Consider the following 19,178-nt stretch of genomic DNA (forward strand, 5'->3'; position numbering starts at 1 on the left):
ACCTTAGCCTCCGGTACGTACTGCTCGTAGCAAACCGCCCTTATTATTAGTAGACATTAGCGTAAAAATTGCACACTATAATAACTACCTAATGTACAATACAGAGTAAGCTCGGTATGCAAGTTTGGAGCAAAGAGTTCCATATTTGGAACAAAGGATTATTTAACGTCATTCCCTCGGTCTTATTAAGAATATAGGAAATACAAATATCATAGTTAACTATAACAAGATAAAGATTTCGGCGAAAAGATAAGAATATTCGGGTTCTACCCGCAATGCGTCGAAGCCCATGTGGTAATGCCACTGATTTCATGCATGATATCCAGGTATATTACATCTAATATATTTTGCGATCCACGATTCCAGAAAAGAATATAACTAATACAAATGAGGGATAGAGGCTATTTAAACATCTGCTGTTGGTGCGAGGGGCATATACGAAATTAAGCACTTAGGTAATTAGGTACCTAACCTAAGGTATACCTATATGTACACGTACATACAAGAATGAACCAATGTTGGTTCTAAATAATGGGTTTAAACAATCTGTCGGACTTATCATTTCGGCCACAACTTAGTCTCCAAACAAGCATGAGGAGGATCGCTAAACACCACCTACTGATTGCGAAAAATTGAGTCTTAAAAAAGTAAGAAAATGATGTTTCATCAAATGCCTTCTCTTTTTCCTATTCAGTCGTAGTGCTATATAAAAAATTGCCAATAGCCGGGATTTTTCTTTTTATTCCGTTTGAATACATCCACCGTAAGCAAACGATTAGACATTCCATTACAACTGTTTGTGCGGATAAAACTCGAACTTGTCCTCGAGTAGATGCGAAGCACGCGTCTATGTATTGTACCTAACCTACCTCATACATAGTACATACCTAGGTATGTATGCGCTAGCGGGCGGGAACATGGTATTTGGCATCGCCTAAGGGCCTGATCTGCTGTTTAGTGCTCCACGCATGTACTGCAAATGTCGGCTCTACCCGCGGTTACGGGAATGGGGGAACTAGGTAGGTCCGTTATTTTGGCGCCTCTTCTGAAGTGGCCGAAAATTTTTGCAAGACATGGCCTCTTTTAAAACGCGAACCGTTCTAAAAAACTTCAGACGATGGAAAATCCTGGCTCGTGGTAGACCCGCTGGTTGGCCGGTTGCGTTGCTGCGGCGCTGCGACTCCACCGGTTTATACACTGCATCGCCGCGGAACCTGCACGTCTACACAGGTATGTAATAAGTAATATGTAAATTTTACACAGTACGAGAAATCATATATTTACACCGTCTCCGGTCCAAGGAGACGGTAACTGGCTTAACCTGAGGTTCTTGGCTTCGTTGAATAAATCCATTCGGGGATTTGCTGCCGGGTTGAAATTGAGTGGAGGACCTTCCATTCTTATACAAGCCGCTTGGTCAGAATGTTCCAGGGCACCCCTGTCCTTGGGAGTTCTGGGACGGGTGCTGCTTAACCTGCTTAACGGTTACAGTGTGGACATGACTTCTCAGACAGGGACAGGCGATAGAAGGATAGTGGGTATTGTAGTGGAGCTTAAAATCCACTTGAGGTGGGAGGATACTATATCTCATTGGTGAAACTCGACCCACAGGTAGGGAACCCGATGCAATCATCTCCACCCTAGTCTACCTGCTTCCCCCCGTGCCTCCCCGTACTAACTAACCCCCCCGGTTGATTTCGCTCGGGCCAATCCCATGTCCCTTGCACTCGTGCTATCGCCCAATCTGCCAAATGCCCTCTCAAGCGTTACCATAGGCTCCCACGTCCCAAACTAACCCACTCTCAGCATCCACACAACTGGCTTCTCCCCTTCTCTGGGCGCCCGGGCCGGCTCTTCTCTTCCCTCTCTTTTCTCACACATCAAACTTTCCATCCCATCATTCTGACGACTCGGACGACAAACTCGCCAGCAACGGTCTGCTTCTTGTTTGTGGGCCTCGTCGTCGGCCAGAATCAAAGATACTTCTGACCGTCGAACTGAGTCGATCCCGGCCACTCACGAATCAAGAAATCAAGGCAGCGAGGAAAAGTTCCAGGGAGCAACTGCTAAAGACTCCAGGTCACATCTGCTTTAAATCTCTACCGTCATCGTTCCGACCGTTCGCACCGTCCTCGAGTTGCCTCGCGCTAGAAGCCAGTGTATTGGGTTCCCTACTAAACAAACTTCGCCCTCGACCCAGTTTGACGGATTCCTTTTTTTATCTATTTCGTCTGCCAGTTTTTTTCATTTATGCCCGCGACCAAGTTAAACCTAATTCCGCTCGTCTGGTTCTGATCCTGATTCACCTGAAGGACCGAGCTTCTGGGACCGTGGGATTTGCTGGTAGGATTTAGTTTTGGGAATACATCAAATTCCCCATATCATTACATACGTTATTTTTCTTTCTTTCTAAAGTAGAATGTCCACAATGCTTCCCATTCAGGTATGTCGCAATCATAGTCGAACCCCAAAACATTTTCTGGCAGTACAACTCAGTCTTGTCGCGATGCCGTGCGATTGGTCCCCGTTTTGAATACCTTTTCGAACGATTATCAGACGTCGGCGCATTATCGTGATTATTGCATACTAATTTAATCATGATATAGCCCGAGTCAAATCTGGTGAATGTCATTATCCCCCAGGCAGAACCGAAAATGTTCGCTCGCGAACAGCGCATTACGAGGGGTGGTAGACATTTATGGTACCAATTGGACGTTCTGCAGCAGCCCGAACGTGCGAGAGCATGTGGTTCCGGACCCAAGTGTATGGAAAGCCACTCACAATGTTTCTGACCAATACCGAGTCTCAAATGTGACTAACCAAGAAACAGCTTCTGCCGACCGTCGGCCAGTCGATCCGCCGCCTGTTGTGACCCTGAGGGTCTTTGAAGGAGAGCATTTCGAAGGTGCCAGGGATATCACGTTCGACTACAATGTCGATTTCTTCTGTTACGCCTCACTTGAGCATGCCCGCCCCATGGCCCACGGCAGGGTGCAAACCCCGGCAGCCACATCGCCTCCCGTACTTACCGGATTCCCAGTATCAGGATGCTGTTATCTCGACCGACCCGACCCAGCTGGATACTTTTTATTCCCGGATCTTTCAGTTCGCCACGAAGGACGTTATCGCTTGGTGTTTAGTTTGTACGAGTTGATTAAAGAGGAGCAAGACCAGGACCGAGATGCGCCCCTTCCAGATCACGATGATGGGATGTCAGATCTTAGTGCAGGAAATGCCAACCACCGAATGGATCTCAGGTCATCAGACTTTATTGTCTATAGTGCGAAGAAGTTTCCCGGATTAACCGAGAGTACCTCACTGAGCCGTACGGTTGCCGAGCAAGGTTGCCGAGTCCGTATCCGTCGAGATGTTCGCATGAGACGTCGCGACACCAAGGCATCTGCAGCTAGCGAATATGACAATAATGCGGAAGAGGAGTACGCTCGACGTCAGAGACATAGAACACAGACTCCCGAAGCCTATCGTGCTCGGTCTATGAGTAACTCGAGTATGGATCGTGCCTCATATGCACCGGAGCACCCGCGGCGCCCTTCGAATGCAGAATATGGCCCTCCACCACCATTATATCAAAATAGCCAAGCTCCTTCGACTATGCTCAATTTCGGACATGGTGGAAATACAGGATTCGCTCAGCCTTACGGACCTGCACCATCTTCTAGCCAATCGACTCCTGTGTCTCCTGCGGCATCGATATTCCCTCAGAGCAATAACTTCCCACCGCCGCCGCCGTCACCTAGTTATGCACCTCCGGGCTATCCCCATTATGAATCCCCTGTTAGTGATCCAGATCTTAGGAGAAGATCTTCATCTAGTTACTCGACAATCTCGGCCAAACCAACGGCTCCGTATCCACTATCCCGAGCACCTGCTCGGCCGCCTACCTCCTCTTCCGTCGGGCCTATGCCTCCACTTTCTGCTATAATCGCAAGCCCGAAAATGTCTCCAAATTATTATCCCGATCGTTCCGGCTCAATATCGGCACTTCCTAGACCGATGTACCCGCAGATCGAATCTCGACCTGTGAAGCGCTCAATCGATGAGCTCACATCTAATTCCCAACAGGGTCGTAACGTCAACGGCGATCGTCCTTCGATAGACTATCCTGGAGTTCCGTTTTATAGACGGGCTGATGGCTCGCAGCGGCCAGCCGCATTCCCCGATTCCATCGCGTAACGATTATAGCATATTTACGGATGTTCCTTTTTTTACTGACAACATCAACGGTCTGCATTGGCGTTGGGTGTTGAGCGGCGCCCATGACTTTTGCAGTTTGCTTTTTGTATATACTGTAGGGGGCTGTACTTGATTGATGGCAGCACTTTTTATTCTTATGTTCCCACCATATTTTTTATTGTTCATTTTTACCTTACCACTCATTTGCATTACGTACATCATTTTAGCATATCAGGCTTTCATCTGCTGGGATGTCTTGCGATGTTGACGCATTTTTTCTTTTCACATACAAACACTTATATCATCGGACTGCTTAGAAATTACTATGATTGCAATATTTCTGCATATACAAAGGCAGAAGGTTACAAGGCGGTGCTGAACGGCTGGGGTTGGTTCACCGAAGGCGCAGCAATGACTGTAGAGCATACCCCGATGAGTTGGCAGTTGGCGGTTGGCGATGTCACAATAACCGTTATTATTAGGCTGGAATCATCATCCAATTTTTCATGTGTTAGTGCGAGGGATTCTAGTGAGTACAGCGGTGCTTTTGTACATATATGGACAAATAAAATGTATGAATCATCATCATAGTTCGAGTTCGGTTGTCATGATCAACAAATACGACCAAATATGCATTTAGCGTGAACTGGCAAACTAGCAAACTGGCCATTGCATTCGTACCAAAGAATTTCATTTTACGGAACCTCGAGTTTGCTGGAGCTCTGGGGGATCCAACCTCCCCATATCGCACCTAGCCGCCAGAGTACATAAACTGCAGCCTTTCTATTAAACTTTGTTGAACTTCACGATTCTTCCCTAAGCGGTTACAAAATCTTTTCCTCGCTCGAAAGGGTTTTTTTTCACATGATGGTCCTTCAATTCGGTTACGGTAATTGATTCTCAATTAGGAGTATTAGTTCACCTCATAGTAACGGGTAGTTTCATGTACATTCCCAGTTAGGTTAATGTTTTTACTAGCTTCATTTAACTAACATAAAATAGGTAAGATTTGTTGGCGGGTAATTAGCCCTAGCTTGCATGTGAGCAGTCGGTTGCCCCCCGACCCACCGGTAATTCCAACTGGGGTAGCAACGGATTGGCTGCAGCTTACAATGTAAACATACACTCTATCCCAACTTAGGGTTCAATTCTTTTTTTTTTTTTTTTCATAACTCTTTTCTAATGATTCCTTTAGCCGCCAGACTTGCCTTCTCGAAGCACTCATCATAGTCGTCGCCATTATGGCCTTCGATACTTCTAGGCCCTCAACACAGAATGGCGGCTCTCGCCCACCTACTTCACGTTTCGTCGAGGGTTCTATGAACGATCGAGTCAGCGCTGCACCACCCAAACAATTCCTCGAGCCTGGTCAGCTCAAAGAGTACGAAAAGCAGTTCTACGCTGAGTCTTCAATATTCCAACGAGATGCACGCAAGACACGCCGGCCGTTCTCCGAGAGTAGCATGTCTCCGAGAGCCAAGCTACAAGACCACATCATCACTCATAGGAAATCGACGGGCTTCTTTGGCCGAGTTCGAGATGCCTTGGGATGGACCTCTTCGTCGTCTTCTTCTTCTCGGAGCAGTGGTAGTACGCACAAGATGGAACAAGTGAGGAAACATAAAAGCCTTCAAGAACCACTTCAGCGTCAAACCCCTCCAGCACCGCAACCGGAACATCTTCGAGCTGCTAAATCCCACTCTGAGATGTACAACCTCCCGCATCTGCCCAACTTGGGTAACGGTGCTACCCGCCCATCACGGGAAGATGTCTTAGAATCATACAACCAACTAATGGCGAGCGGCTTCTTTCAATCTCATGCCATACACTCCACCCGCCACGCTGCTCCAGGAAGCCGTAGTCGTGACCGCTATTCTACGCCACCGATGCCTTCGATACCAGGCTCCGGACCTTGCTCCCCGCAACCTCCTCCGCGTACCTCTTCCATAGACGCCACCAATATTTTCAGGGCGGCTAGGTTGCCTGGCTCGCCGTTAAGGGCAAGCTTTCAAGGACGTAGAATGGAAACACCAGAGCCGGAGGACGAGCCGATGCATATACCAGGTGCCTATGATATTCGTCGTCCTACTCTCCGTAGCCGCAAACGCAGCAGATTAGATACGGAAGACCCAGCAAGCGTCGAGGCACCAGGAACGTCTACGTCGTCATCTTTTGTCGAACCGCTTAAGAGGGTAGCAAAGAAGTTACGCAAGATGCCGTCCCCGATTAAGGATCTACAGTCGTCAGATAGCTTTCTCCAGCTCCCGCCGTCGCCTACGATTTCTACTCGTGGTACGTCATACTTGAAGGAGATAACCGTGCGCATGCGATCGTCGTCTCCAGCACCGGCACCGGTACCAGTACCAGTACTAGTACCAGTATCTCGAGATATGGTTAGCAGGCGGGTTGAGCGAATCGAGCGGATTGAGCACCAGCACCCGCGTAGATCTCTCTCCAATAGCAGCCGAGACGGCAGTAGACTGCGAAAGCGTGGCAAGTCGTCGTCTCTGCGATCGCGGACTTCATCAACAGAATCTGAAAACTGGGAAGTTCTTGGGGACCGCTCGTCTATGGACATAGACGTCCGACAAGACGAGATGGATATATTCCCTCCACGATCACGAGAGCTGCCGCCTCTAAGCGTCGTACCCGATGCAAATCGTGGCATTCCTATGGTCCCGCGTATCCCAGACCAGTACAGCTACCACAAGCCCCGTATCTACTACCACCAAGACGAGAATATGGGAGCAAACTGCTTTTATGGAGAGGCGCTATAAGGGGTTCGTTCTCATAACAACTGACCAAGCGGCAGAGTTGAAACGGACACCACGACGATTTGACGACTTTTCTGGATCCGTTGTATGATGATTATTATGACTGATACGAAAGAGCAACAAAAGCGATCACAGAACCATTTTTGGGAAATCGCGGCGTTTAATTCCTATTCCGGGCGGATTATATGATTCTTTTTTTTTTCCTTGTTCTTTTTTCCTTGCTCATGATGACGAAAAAAATACTCCTGGTTACGAAGATTTACGACCTTTTCCTTCTTGATTTCCCCTCCTGATTCTTCCAACATACCCCCAACGTACCGGGACTCGAATGGAAAAAATTGACGATGGATATACCACTTTGCGAACGAGATCGGCTTGCTCTTGCTATTTATTCGGCATGGCACTGCATTGCATTAACGCGGCAATTCGTGTGAAACAGAACAGAACAGAAAAGAAAAAGAAAAAAAAAACTTCACTTCAGGCGACGGGCGTAAAAAAACGTTAGGATATGAGCATCTAACCAAACAACTACCTTGTTTAGTGTTCCCCCGACTTTCGACCTGTTTTTGGCTTTTAGTACGATGCGATCAATCAATCAATCAATCAATCAATCAACGGTACGGATTGCAGAAGAAGAGAAAAAAAAACTTGTAATAATATTAGGGCGGTTTTTCTATACTTTTCTTTTTTGGAATGGAACCAGCTCTTATGGCTGTGATGACGATTACGGAATGAAATAAATTACTCTTCAGGAACGAGAGTTGAGTTGAGTTGAGTTGAGTTGTTGATAAACTTTAGTTTAGCATACCTTGTGTGCCTACTTACTTACTTGTATTGTAAGAGACCACTTGAATAAAGAATTGTGTCTATAGTATTAATACTGTTGCGGATTTGTATGTCAGTCAGTCAGTGCCTTGTATCGATTGTGGTTTGTGTAATTGATAACTATTGTAATATTCTTGTATTGGTATTGGTTCGAGGTTTGCCTAATCAAATGATAGCTTCTTAATATGTAATAATACATGATATTTTCTCACGACTCTATAAACATACATAAATCACCAAGACATGGCCAAAGCATGTGTAGTTGATAAGCTCTATTCCGAGCGAAAATCTACATATAGTAACGAGGTACCCGACCTAACTAGGTATATAGTAGGTCTATCCGGGGCTAATGCTCGCCAACTAGATTACGAAGGTGCGTGCCATGCCATGCCGTGAGCATATATCATAGACTCGGCATGGAGACGGAGAAATGATGGGAGGAGTAGTTAAAACAAAAGCCGTCGAGCCCGCCCCTCTTGCCGCGGCCGAGGAATCCTGTCCCATCCATGTCCGTTAACCCTCTCCCCTTCCTTTGCTTTGCCGCAACCCTCCGTCCGAACTCCTAAAGCATGCAACCCGGATTCTGTTTCGTATGGAAACTCGCCTCGAAAATAATAAAGGGAAAAAAAAAGGACAACCAAAAAATTTGAAAAGCGGGCGCGCTCTGAGAATATGCCCCGCCGGTTCTCTTGGTATCATTGCCGTCTTTGCCTGAATGATGTAGTAATAAAAATAGTGTTACAGTAATGATGATGAGTGGAAAAAATGTATGAAAAAAAAAGGCTTGTAGTTCCCTTAGGCGCTGCGGTCGACCGTTCTCGAGGGTCTATAGTTAGGAACTTCGTCGAACCATCCCTGTTCCTCGTTGTACTTGTACGCGTGGAACTCGATGCCGTACGGCTTGGGCTCGATAGCGTAGAGCATACCCAGGGGCATATCCAGATCTGCGATGTCGTCTCTGGTGAGGTCCATGAAGTACGCCATTAGAACACGACAGACGGAACGGTGCCCGATGATCATGATGTGGTCCTTGATTCGCTCGATCTCTCGCACCATATCCCGAAGACGACTGATGACCTGGAGATAGCCTTCACCGCCAACACCGGGGTAGACGTACTGGAGCTTGTCCATTTTACGTTTCTTGTACTCATCCGTGTGAGTGCGGGCGATTTCCTCGTATGTCAAGCCCTCAAACTTTCCAGCATTGAGCTCGTTGAGCATTTCCCAGTTTTTGACGTCATAATCTTCGTCTGCTTCGAAGTACTCAGCCGTCTGTATGCTACGTGTCAACATCGATGTCCACACACAGAAATTCTTCTCTTCGAGCTCGCGGTTCAGGTCGGGGTAAGGCGGCGACTGGTCTCCAGGTAGAGGAGGGAATGATGCTTGAGCAACCTTGTCCTTCTGCTCTACCAACCATTCACTGCGCTTCTTTGTGACGAATCTATACAGACATTGGCTATAATAGTGTCCGCGGTCAGTCAGTTCGGAATTGCCACCAATCTTGCCCAGTTTGTTATCCGCAGATTGGCCATGGCGAGTGATCCATATTTGTCTCGGCGACAAATTAAAGGAAGATAGATAATTAGCAATGCCACTGCTGAGGAACCCACCCAATCCGAAGTGTGTAAGTTTCTTGCCAACATCTGTCATCTGCACCCAGAATTAGTATACGTTAGATATGATATGATACGCTTTTTCTCTCCTTACCTTGATGTATTGCATCTCATGCTCTTCTTCATAATCTCCTAAGGGGACATATGCTTTTTCGTATGCCTTTACGCGCTCCTTGAAATCTGCCAATGACTTGACAGGATCTTTGTCCTTATAATCAGGGCCGGAGAGCTTTAGGCGCATGTTGGCCTCCAGGAGTTGAGGATTCTTGCAGACGCTCTCAATAAAGAGAATACCTAGTTGAGGTTCTCTGGCTTTGACATGGTCGAAAAGTGTCTGTCTGCGGTGAATCGTGCTGTTTGTAGCATCGAGAATTCCAACCGAGCCTCCGCCACTGATCAAGTAATCTAGTAGCTCATTTAATGTGTCAATGGCGATTTCCTCCCTCAATTTCGACGCTTGCTCGTTGTGGGGGTCGAAAAATTTAGCGGATTGGTCCATGGGCGTTGGGGCGGGGTCATCCTGATCCCGATCCTGAGGCGACGACCTTTTCCGAGCCGGGGAATCAGTTGGTGGCTGAGCACCGTTAACCAAAATCGTCGTTGTAGGAGTTGGCATATCCATGGAACTATCTTTACGATGCATGGTTGGCGAACTTACAGCGGCGACACGTCTTCGGTTTCCGACATTGAAGATCCGAGTGTTGTGTTGTTGCCAAGAGAGATACCTCCGAAGCTTCTTCGTGATGTACGATTTTCCCCTAGCCGGGAGACCAACCATAATGATGACAAGTTTCGCGGCGACATCTCGATCGGCAATTTTTCCATCAGGCGATACAAGAGATCGGGTCATACCAGGAATACTGAGGGTTGTCGCATGGGGTCGTACGCGAGGTGTTTGGGAACCCGAGTTCTGTCGCAGGGGTGGACTATCCCAAGTAGTCAGTATTAGAGCATTCAAAATAGAATAGCATGAAACTTACATTCGAGGCGATGCCGGAGCAGTAGACGAAATACTCTTTGTGTAAGGAGAATCGTTAGACGAAGGCGCAGGGAAATCGCGAAAGCCGCCTCCGCAAGGCCCCTCATTCAGGGCTCTGAGCGCACTAGCCAGGGACGAGGGATGCGCAGAGGGATGCGCAACTGGGCCGAGACTAACATGAGGAAGGTTATGGAGCGTAGGTGGCGCGAGTCCATGATAGATAGGTGTGCTCTTATGGGATGGTACGACACCGTCACCATTCAGGGAAGTGGGAGTTGGTGGTGATGCAGACGCGCCATCTCTCGAAATAGTAGCCAGGGCGGCGTCAAAGCTTGTGGTGGGAGGATTGGACTCGGTCGCAATGTTTTGCTCCGGTGGTGTAGGTATAGATCTAGGGATCGCAGATTGACGTTGGTGTTGATTGTTCATCGCCGCTCGAGCAAGCGATGATTGTTGTGATTGTGATGGTCTGCGTGTAGGTTTGCGATCTAAAGGAGAAGAAAAAAAGATTATTAATTTAGTAATTGCAACAAATGCAACCGATTATCGGGGCGCCGAGTTTGGAACGCCAAGTCTAGGCAAGGGAAATGCAGCAGCGGTGCTATTTATGCAATCTTGCAGTAACAGGGATTAAAAAGGAATCTGAGGTGGGATGATGTGACAGGTGCTTTACGTGTGTTGTTTAGGTTAGGACTGGTGATGACCATGTAGAAGAAAAAAGAAGAAGAAAAAAAAGAATTGGGTACTTGCACTAAAGGTTTGGGAAATATTGAATGTAATCAAGAAAAAAGCATATGTGCCTTTTCAAAGGTATTGAAAACGTACCTTGTGAGCCAAGAGAATATTGGTGCGCCGTAGAATTGCTGCAGTCAAACGGCACAACAACTTCCAGAGGGCCAGTTCCCTTTACGTGAAGACGGGGTGTCATAGTTTCCAATCTTCCAGGTGTCTTGTTTCCGGACTTTTCAGGGTCTTAACCTTAGCTGGTTTAAGGTTTTTTAGCGTAGATTGCTAGCGCAGAACAATACAGTACCAAGAGATACAGTACCGTCCAATATAGGGGAAAGGAGGGTGGGAGGCTGCGAGATCGGCGAATCGGATCAGTCTAGAAAGTAAGGTAGTGCTGGAACAAAGTGTAATGATGCAGTAGATTGCTGCACACCCCCCCAAAAATGCCCCAAATAGGACGCTGGGCTTGTCAATTGACAGAAGCTTCTGACCGTCCTACCCGTATTGTCGGTTTTTTGGCACTGCACTAACAGGTCGCTTAATGATTTTCGGTACTGCGAAAAATAAAATTTTATACGTGTAGAATATTCGTATCAGTCGCCTCACGTCATTCCCCAAACAGGTCCGATAGAGAAAACTGCAGGTCGTACCCAATACACGTATGAATATGCCAAGGAGAAGAGATACGACGAAGGAAATGGTATCGATGATCGATGCTTGATGACGGTAAAATTTAAGGGTGAAAGGTGAAAGCCGAGAATAAAGCGACCGAGGTAATCGATGTAAGTTAATATTTTCAGTCTTCTTTAAGCCTCGTTCTGAGCTTCTGATATCACCTTTTTTTTCTGTCAGAGAAAGAAACGAATGGAAATAGTGGCTCCCTCTCCTCTATCTGTGGGCCGACAAGGTCAACTTAGGTCGATTGAGGTGGGCGTAAGTGGGCTGTTGTGGACTTGTGGACTTGTGGACTTTATGATGTCGTCCTAAGACTTGTTTTTCTAGCGGTTGCGGCGTTGCCTGACGTCCTGCCGTCCTAACGTTCTGACGTTAACACGTCTTTTTGCGAGTCGTCGTAATATGTGATAAGGCTTTGTTTATCGACCACGGGGCTGCATTCAACAGTTGGCCCGATTATAATCTTGGCAGACCTCTACGATATGAGGCCAAGACAAGCTATGCTGATGAGGCTGTAAATCGAATGCTTTTCACGTTAAAAGATAAATAAGTCCAGGGGCTTAGTTTTCTTAGCTTTCTTAGCAGGGACGGCGGCCTTTTATTTGTGTTCCTACTTGTTTGATTTGATGGCTGAGACGGACGTAAGACCACCTAAAGTCTAATAGTAATAGGGTCAGTAGGGTGTAACAATAAGTTACAGTCAAACCCACGCCCTAGTCTTCTGATGCTTAATTGGTAGTTCTTGGGCTAAGGACTAAGGCTTAGACTGAATAGGGTAGGCACTTAAGTAGTAGTCGTCAACTTATGGAGATTTAAACTTTCAAAGCCAGTGGGGGGAGGAAGAGGGCACCATTGTATAGGAAATTATTATGTGTACCTAAGTGTATAAGTGACTCGTACAAATCAAGTGTTCATGTAATGCAATCTCTCCAACAAACCACGCATCCATAACCATCCATCTCAACCTTTAAAATTAGTAGATAAATATCTCTATTACTATGAAGAGCAATCATATCCGTTCAGACCGTTTGCTATTGGATCCGTGAGTATTGCGACCGGAGGAGGCTTTTAGGATGTGTGCCATGTAAGTGCTAATGCAACTGATTCGTTGACATCGAATCCCAGGTGGTGTCTGGATACCTGCAACGTAATTATCGCGCAACGGGGATTACACATATCAAAGCTGTTTCGTGAGCGCGGAGGCGTAAGAGAGCGAAAACCGGCGAATCGATCGCCATATTTCCTCATCAAGTCTCGGATTTTGTTTGTTCTGGCCCCCTTTACACTTAGCCACTTCGCACCCACTCAACATAACTCCGAACTTGGCGATATCTCTCAACTTATCCCAAATTCCCAAGTTAATTTTTTATTGTATTCACCTCGGCGCCGAGACGGGCTTAGACATATAGGTAGCGCAATGCCACAGCACAAGTTTATCCTCATACGTAGGATGAGAGATTTACCGGAGATCCGTCTTGGCGGGAGTAGCTTTTTTTGGATTCAACGCATAGTAATGATATAAGAAACTGACCGGACAATGTTTCACGCCCGAGTAACCCCCGGGAGGGCTGAAAACAGATACCCCAATATTTCCCCAAGGAACGCCTATCAAACCCTGTCAGCAAACCCCTCACGATCTGAGATCAGCATAGTCCTAAGATCCAATAGTCGTGGGGTTGACCTCCTAAAACTGGGTCGCACTTTGTTGAACAGCATTGCAATATACAACTCTAGTATAGGCTCGCGTGTATGCAATATCTTAAAGGTCGGAAATTGTTACCTTAGCCCGCCTCTAAACCTAGTCACATGGCCGCGACGGTTACATATTCCATATATCGCCTTCATCGTGCTCATACCTAGGGTGCCAGGCCGACGACATACTGCAACGTAAAGCTGGGGAAGCAATGCTGACTATGTAGCTCCGCAGGCTGCATTCTGGCTGGACTCGTCAACAATATATTTTCTGAGCTATTAAGAAGGTGGGTAAGTGTGCGGACGTCTTCCAATAAATACCTCACAAACGTCGCCATGGAGAACAACCACCCCACGTGCTGGATCAGGAGCGCAGTATTCGCGGGGAAATAAAGGGGAGGGGGAGATAAGGATGATGCTGGTTGGGATGTAACCTACTCACGTATACCTAGATCATCGTCCCAACTATCAGCCTTGCTATAGCATTAAACCTAGCATCCCTAGCATGGGAGCCCCCTGGCCGTGTGCTTTGCTTTAATGATAGAGAGTGCTTGCGTAAGCGCAGCAGAGATACGATGAATGTTACTATATAGAGATGAGATGATAGGGTAGAAAGTATAAATACTAAGAGTTGAGAGCTTCTGTTAATAGGTTTGAAATCTAACCATGCTCAACCCATTAAACTCACCTGAGCAAAGCGCCATATCTCGTATAATGTCATCTCTGAACTATCGTACTATGGTTGGGCTCATTATAATTGCCAGACTTATATCTCTACACCGCATATATGATATGATGTATGTTATGTACGTAGGTAGGTAGATCTTAAATCTTTGGCATGCCATGATCGTCTGCCGATTTTGGAGTCGGCCCTGATCTTCACGTTATCAGACATATCTGCAAATCTGAGGCTCTGGAGCTGGGCTTCCTGGATATCAGTACATAGGCGTACCTATGACATATATACTTACACAAGCACCAGGCAATAAGTGCAAACCAATAATAAATATAAGACTTGCATTGAATTCCGATTGGTCTTTATGTCGTACTAAAGACGTTAAGAGTGACAGAGAGGATTGACCAATCATACAGCTACAGATGTTGTCATAATGCAGCAAAAACATATTTATATCCATGTATAATGTACATGTGTGCAAAACATGGGAAATTTAACACTCTTTGAGGTACGTACATGGAGGTACCTTCTTGACTCAACCCTTTATGTTTGTACATGTACCAAAGGCAGCGAAGTCTACCTCCTAGTGGTAAAGCATTCAGTGCGTAAGGCTAAAGTACCTAAGGTAGGACCCTGAGATTTGAGATTTATAGAGGCCCTATCGATAAACCCCACCAAGAAATTTCTCTGTAGGCAGGTACGACCCACATCTAGGTATATTCATGAAGTGGATCAACAGTCCGTACCTGCAAGGGTTCAACTTTAACTCACCACCTACTTTCTACAGTCAAAACACAACAACAGAGCAACTACAAGCTTCCTCAACCATCCGCACGTAAAAGACTGACATACCACACAGGCCTGGCAGAAACCGCGACGGTTCGAAATCGGACAGTGCTTTTCTATCGACCTGAGAATCGTGCGGTTCTTGGCTTCCTCGACCCAGAAACAAATAAATATTTGGTATCTTCCTACATAGAGCTCGGCCTATGCCTCTCCACCAGTCTATGCATTTCCCGACTTCCCAGCACAATGCTGAGATCTATCACATCAACCTCATTTTTGATCAATTCTCTCGTTTAATCTGATCCTGCTGGATCCATCGATTCTTGGATTTAGGCTGGCCATCGCTCTAACTACTACTACTACTACTACTACTACTACATCAACGTCGCAGTTCCTACAAATTACCTTGTTGCCTGCGCCTACACTCTACCCTTTTTTTACCTCAAACTTGCACTTCTAATAGGTGATCACCCTTCTACGGTCTAGCTCAACTCGGCACCTAAACAAACTTGACGCCTTGTCTCGGGGGTTACCGCTATGAGCGATTCCATGAAGGAAGTTGTCGAGGCGCTCGACCCCGTCTCCCGACATCTTATCCCTCCCGATATTGCTTTAGGAACTCTAGTACCTCTTAAGACCATACTCGAACTAAGAGACAATCTTTCTCTCGGCTTAGCCTATGTCACGCGAGCTCCCAATAAAGTCACTAACGATGTTGTCAAGTCAGTCTGGATGCTTCCCCTTAGGAATTATACCACAAGCTAACACTACCTACTATAGTATTGCCCGAGCTCTAGCTGGTGATGATGCAGCTAAGAACCTCCCTCACCTGCGTCGGTGCGTCAAGCCTGCCGACATACCACCTCATCTCAAGACCCAGTTCATGAATGAAGGCAATGGACGACAGGTTCATCTTGGTAAATCCAACTGGCTTTACATCGTGCTTGGTCCTAAGGATGAGATGTCCTACGACGAACTAGTGAAAGGTCTCGCCAACATTGATGACATTAGGGATGACATCTTTATAGGGACCATTCCTGTTCCTTTATTGGCACCCACCTCTCAGGTCCAGGCCAACATGTGGTCACAACAGTTCTGGCAGACTGTCTACAGGAAGAACAATCCTCTTGGCCCTCACCCAAGTACTATATCTCGAACGGAGGCGGTTGTCTCCCGTGACGCCTCCGTATGGATGACCTTGGCGCATCAGATAGCCAAAAGTTCACAGGAAGCCGGCTATGGAGAGCCTATCGGCGCTGTTATCGTCAAGCGTACGATACCCGGAAAGAATGAGTCTGGAAAACAAAACGCCTCAAAAGAAGGCTCTAGAGAGTCCGACTATTCTAACGGCGAGGGTGCGGGGGCTGACGGTGACAATTGCAATTCTCATCCCGAAGCTGCTGGAGGTGTGAATGGAATTACACACGGTGCTGTTGAGGTGCCTGATGGTATCATACAGGACGTCGAACAGCCTGATGCCTCAAATTCAGAAGCCCACGCCCAGGACTCTACCAAATCGGATCCCGAGGCAAAAGAGACGACTCAGATTGTCGCCATCGCAGCCGATGCTCGCTGGCACCAACAAGAGAAGATGGGAAGGATCGGAAACCCCATGGCTCACGCAGCAGTTAGGGCTATCAGCATGGTAGCACAGAAGCTAGTGAGAGCTGAGAATCGACCCAAGTCTGAACAAAAGATGGTGGAATTTGAAGCGTTCCAAGACAAGCCTCTACTTAACGATGAGCAGCTAGTATTCGACGAAGATCACCCTTGCCCTGATGGTTACCTCTGTCATGAGCTTGAGCTGTATATGACTCATGAACCATGCACAATGTGTGCCATGGCAATTTTACACTCCCGAATGGGCAGGATCGTCTTTCGTCACCGTATGCCGCTAACAGGTGGTATGAGCTCCGAGGATCGAGGCTACGATGCGTGCGGAGCCTCTGGTACTTGCGGGGAAGGCTCGTGTGGTGGAGGTCAAGGCCTTGGACTCCACTGGCGCAAGGAGTTGAACTGGACTCTCCTAGGCTGGGAGTGGGAATCAGACAGGATTGAGAACTTACCAGTCGACGCGCACCTACACGCATAATCATTTTTCACTAATTCCTCTACGCATCCAAGGAGTTTGGTTTTGAGGCAAGCAGAGGAATTAGGTAGTCCCCTTGCCGGAATTGGCATTACTGAAAGGCGCGGCGTCTCATGGTTAGGTGGTTATGAAGGGAATTACACTTAGGGCATCATATGCATCCCGTTTTATTCAAGGCATTTTATGTATAAGTTGGGCCGCGAACCTGATCAGCATAGGCAAGTCCTTGATGACAAAAGTCAAAGGATATTCGTTGTATGTTTTTGGACCGACGCTAGATCGTCAAGTATGCTATACCCAATCGCAAGAAATTATGAAATTACCTTGACTACCTAAACTACCTAACCTAATAGAAGGGTTCCCGTGATTAACATTACCCATGGATATATAACTAAATGGGATAAGTCGTTAAGTATTGGTAGCTCCGAATGAGCGGTTCCAATGAGCCGCCAAAGTGGGGACCTATAAGCTAGGTACCTAGGATTATAGTGCCTTATCTTATCTCTTCAAGTTTAGGTAGGTTAGGTTAGGTAGGTACCTAAAATGAATTTACTGAGGTCGTCTGATGTACTTCGTATGCCCACGGGTATGCAATGACTGAGGCCAACTGCTTTGATGGGATTCCCCCCTCTTCCCCAAGACTTACATATACTTACATCTTGTTCGCATCGTAGAAAGAATAGACAGGGAGAGGTCTGACGAGAACGGACGCCACCTTTGATCCTCTCTTGGGGGTCTTAATTACCCGTCTTCAATGAAAATGACACTCCTTTGACTTCTCCGACACCGCCTTATACGCACCTTTGCGTCCCCCGTAACCTGTTACTCTCCTATTCTCCGCAACAAAGCCGCGTGTTTCGAACAAGTGAGACAACTCACTATATCTACAGGATCATCTGGGCTGTTATGGACAAGTGTAATCGCGTTAGGTTTTAAAGATATACCATTTCCGCTGTTCAACATGCCGATAAATTCAACGAAGAAGGGTCAAGCGTCGAAATCCGCTTCGCAACCCGCTAATACAACCCCGGCCAAGACTAGCAGGAAACGCAAGATGGATGCCGATTCTCAGAAATACTATGCCGTAAGAGCTGGAGTAAACCCAGGTGTCTATTTAACGTGGGCGGAATGCCAGGAGCAGACCGCGGGATTCAGAGGTGCTTCTTGTAGGTAAGCCGAATACCCGTCAGATGCTAACTAAGGAGCTAACAATAATTCTATAGACAAGTCCTTCCTTAGCAAGGAGGATGCCGAGGCATATGTTGCCGGTAAGAAGACGTCTGCAGCCGCCCCGGGCGAAGAGAGATTTTATGCGGTGGCTGTCGGTAGAGAGCCTGGAGTTTATACCGATTGGGACACGGCGTCGCTTGCGATCAAGGGATGGAAGGGCCCGAAATACAAGAGATTCGATACTCGCGAGGGTGCGATAGAATACATACGGACCCATGGGAATGAGGCGGCACAGGAGGCTCTCTTAAAAGACGAAGGTGGTGAGCCCTCTTCGAAAAAGCGCAAGAAGTCCGCAGGTAGCGACGCCAATAAACTTGAAGATGAGAAGGATGTCTTACGCGTCTATACGGATGGTAGTAGTCTTGCCAACGGTCGTGTCGGTGCTGCCGCCGGCGTTGGCGTCTTCTTTGGACACGGTGACGAAAGGTAATTGTTATGAAGCCGGTTTGACTGTTTTGTTTATTTACTAACGTATTTGCATAGAAATATATCAGAGCGCCTTCAGGGTGAAATACAGACAAACCAACGGGCTGAATTAACGGCCATTCTTCGAGCCTTAGAAACTGTACCGGTTGAACAAAAAATACGCATCTTCTCGGACAGTAAATATTCGATTAGTTGCGCGACGGAATGGTACGTGAACTGGCAGAAGAATGGCTGGAGGACTAAAGACGGACCGGTGAAGAACAAAGATCTCGTCGAAGCTATCCGAGCTAAGATCGATGAGCGCACCGAAGCTGGAACGAAAACTTTCTTCCAATGGGTAAAGGGCCACGCAGCTGATGCCGGGAACGTAGCGGCGGACGAACTCGCCGTGAACGGCGCAAGACAGATGATATAAACATGTGTATCACGATGACCTGCATATTAAGATCCGAACATCGCTCACGAGATGTACCTCGATAGGCTCACG

General features: G+C 47.0%; 5 protein-coding genes across 5 annotated transcripts; 4 read left to right on the forward strand and 1 right to left on the reverse strand.

Moving 5' to 3' along the window:
* Positions 1-2,428: 2,428 nt before the first annotated feature.
* On the forward strand, positions 2,429-4,194 carry GL218_00166 (putative sexual development activator protein; the record flags this gene model as incomplete). Its single annotated transcript, XM_033576577.1, has 3 exons — positions 2,429-2,443; positions 2,607-2,763; positions 2,831-4,194. The coding sequence occupies 3 exons, from the start codon at positions 2,429-2,431 to the stop codon at positions 4,192-4,194; spliced, it is 1,536 nt and encodes a 511-aa protein (XP_033441999.1).
* Positions 4,195-5,435: 1,241 nt separating this feature from the next.
* Positions 5,436-6,971, forward strand: GL218_00167 (uncharacterized protein; the record flags this gene model as incomplete). The annotated part of the gene is made up of 1 exon (XM_033576578.1): positions 5,436-6,971. The coding sequence occupies one exon, from the start codon at positions 5,436-5,438 to the stop codon at positions 6,969-6,971; it is 1,536 nt and encodes a 511-aa protein (XP_033441998.1).
* Positions 6,972-8,588: 1,617 nt separating this feature from the next.
* GL218_00168 (putative 6-phosphofructo-2-kinase PB17E12.14c) lies at positions 8,589-10,817 on the reverse strand (the record flags this gene model as incomplete). Its single annotated transcript, XM_033576579.1, has 3 exons — positions 8,589-9,446; positions 9,504-10,335; positions 10,390-10,817. The coding sequence occupies 3 exons, from the start codon at positions 10,815-10,817 to the stop codon at positions 8,589-8,591; spliced, it is 2,118 nt and encodes a 705-aa protein (XP_033442003.1).
* A 4,666-nt stretch (positions 10,818-15,483) lies between these two features.
* GL218_00169 (tRNA-specific adenosine deaminase subunit tad3) lies at positions 15,484-17,038 on the forward strand (the record flags this gene model as incomplete). The annotated part of the gene is made up of 2 exons (XM_033576580.1): positions 15,484-15,668; positions 15,727-17,038. 2 exons carry the CDS (start codon positions 15,484-15,486, stop codon positions 17,036-17,038), a joined length of 1,497 nt encoding a protein of 498 aa, XP_033442002.1.
* A 958-nt stretch (positions 17,039-17,996) lies between these two features.
* GL218_00170 (Ribonuclease H) lies at positions 17,997-19,106 on the forward strand (the record flags this gene model as incomplete). Its single annotated transcript, XM_033576581.1, has 3 exons — positions 17,997-18,201; positions 18,259-18,691; positions 18,749-19,106. The coding sequence occupies 3 exons, from the start codon at positions 17,997-17,999 to the stop codon at positions 19,104-19,106; spliced, it is 996 nt and encodes a 331-aa protein (XP_033441538.1).
* Between the last annotated feature and the right edge of the window lie 72 nt (positions 19,107-19,178).

Source organism: Daldinia childiae (assembly GCF_008694065.1).
Source record: "Daldinia childiae strain JS-1345 chromosome Unknown Scaffold1, whole genome shotgun sequence".
In the NCBI taxonomy this organism is placed as follows: Eukaryota; Fungi; Ascomycota; class Sordariomycetes; order Xylariales; family Hypoxylaceae; genus Daldinia; species Daldinia childiae.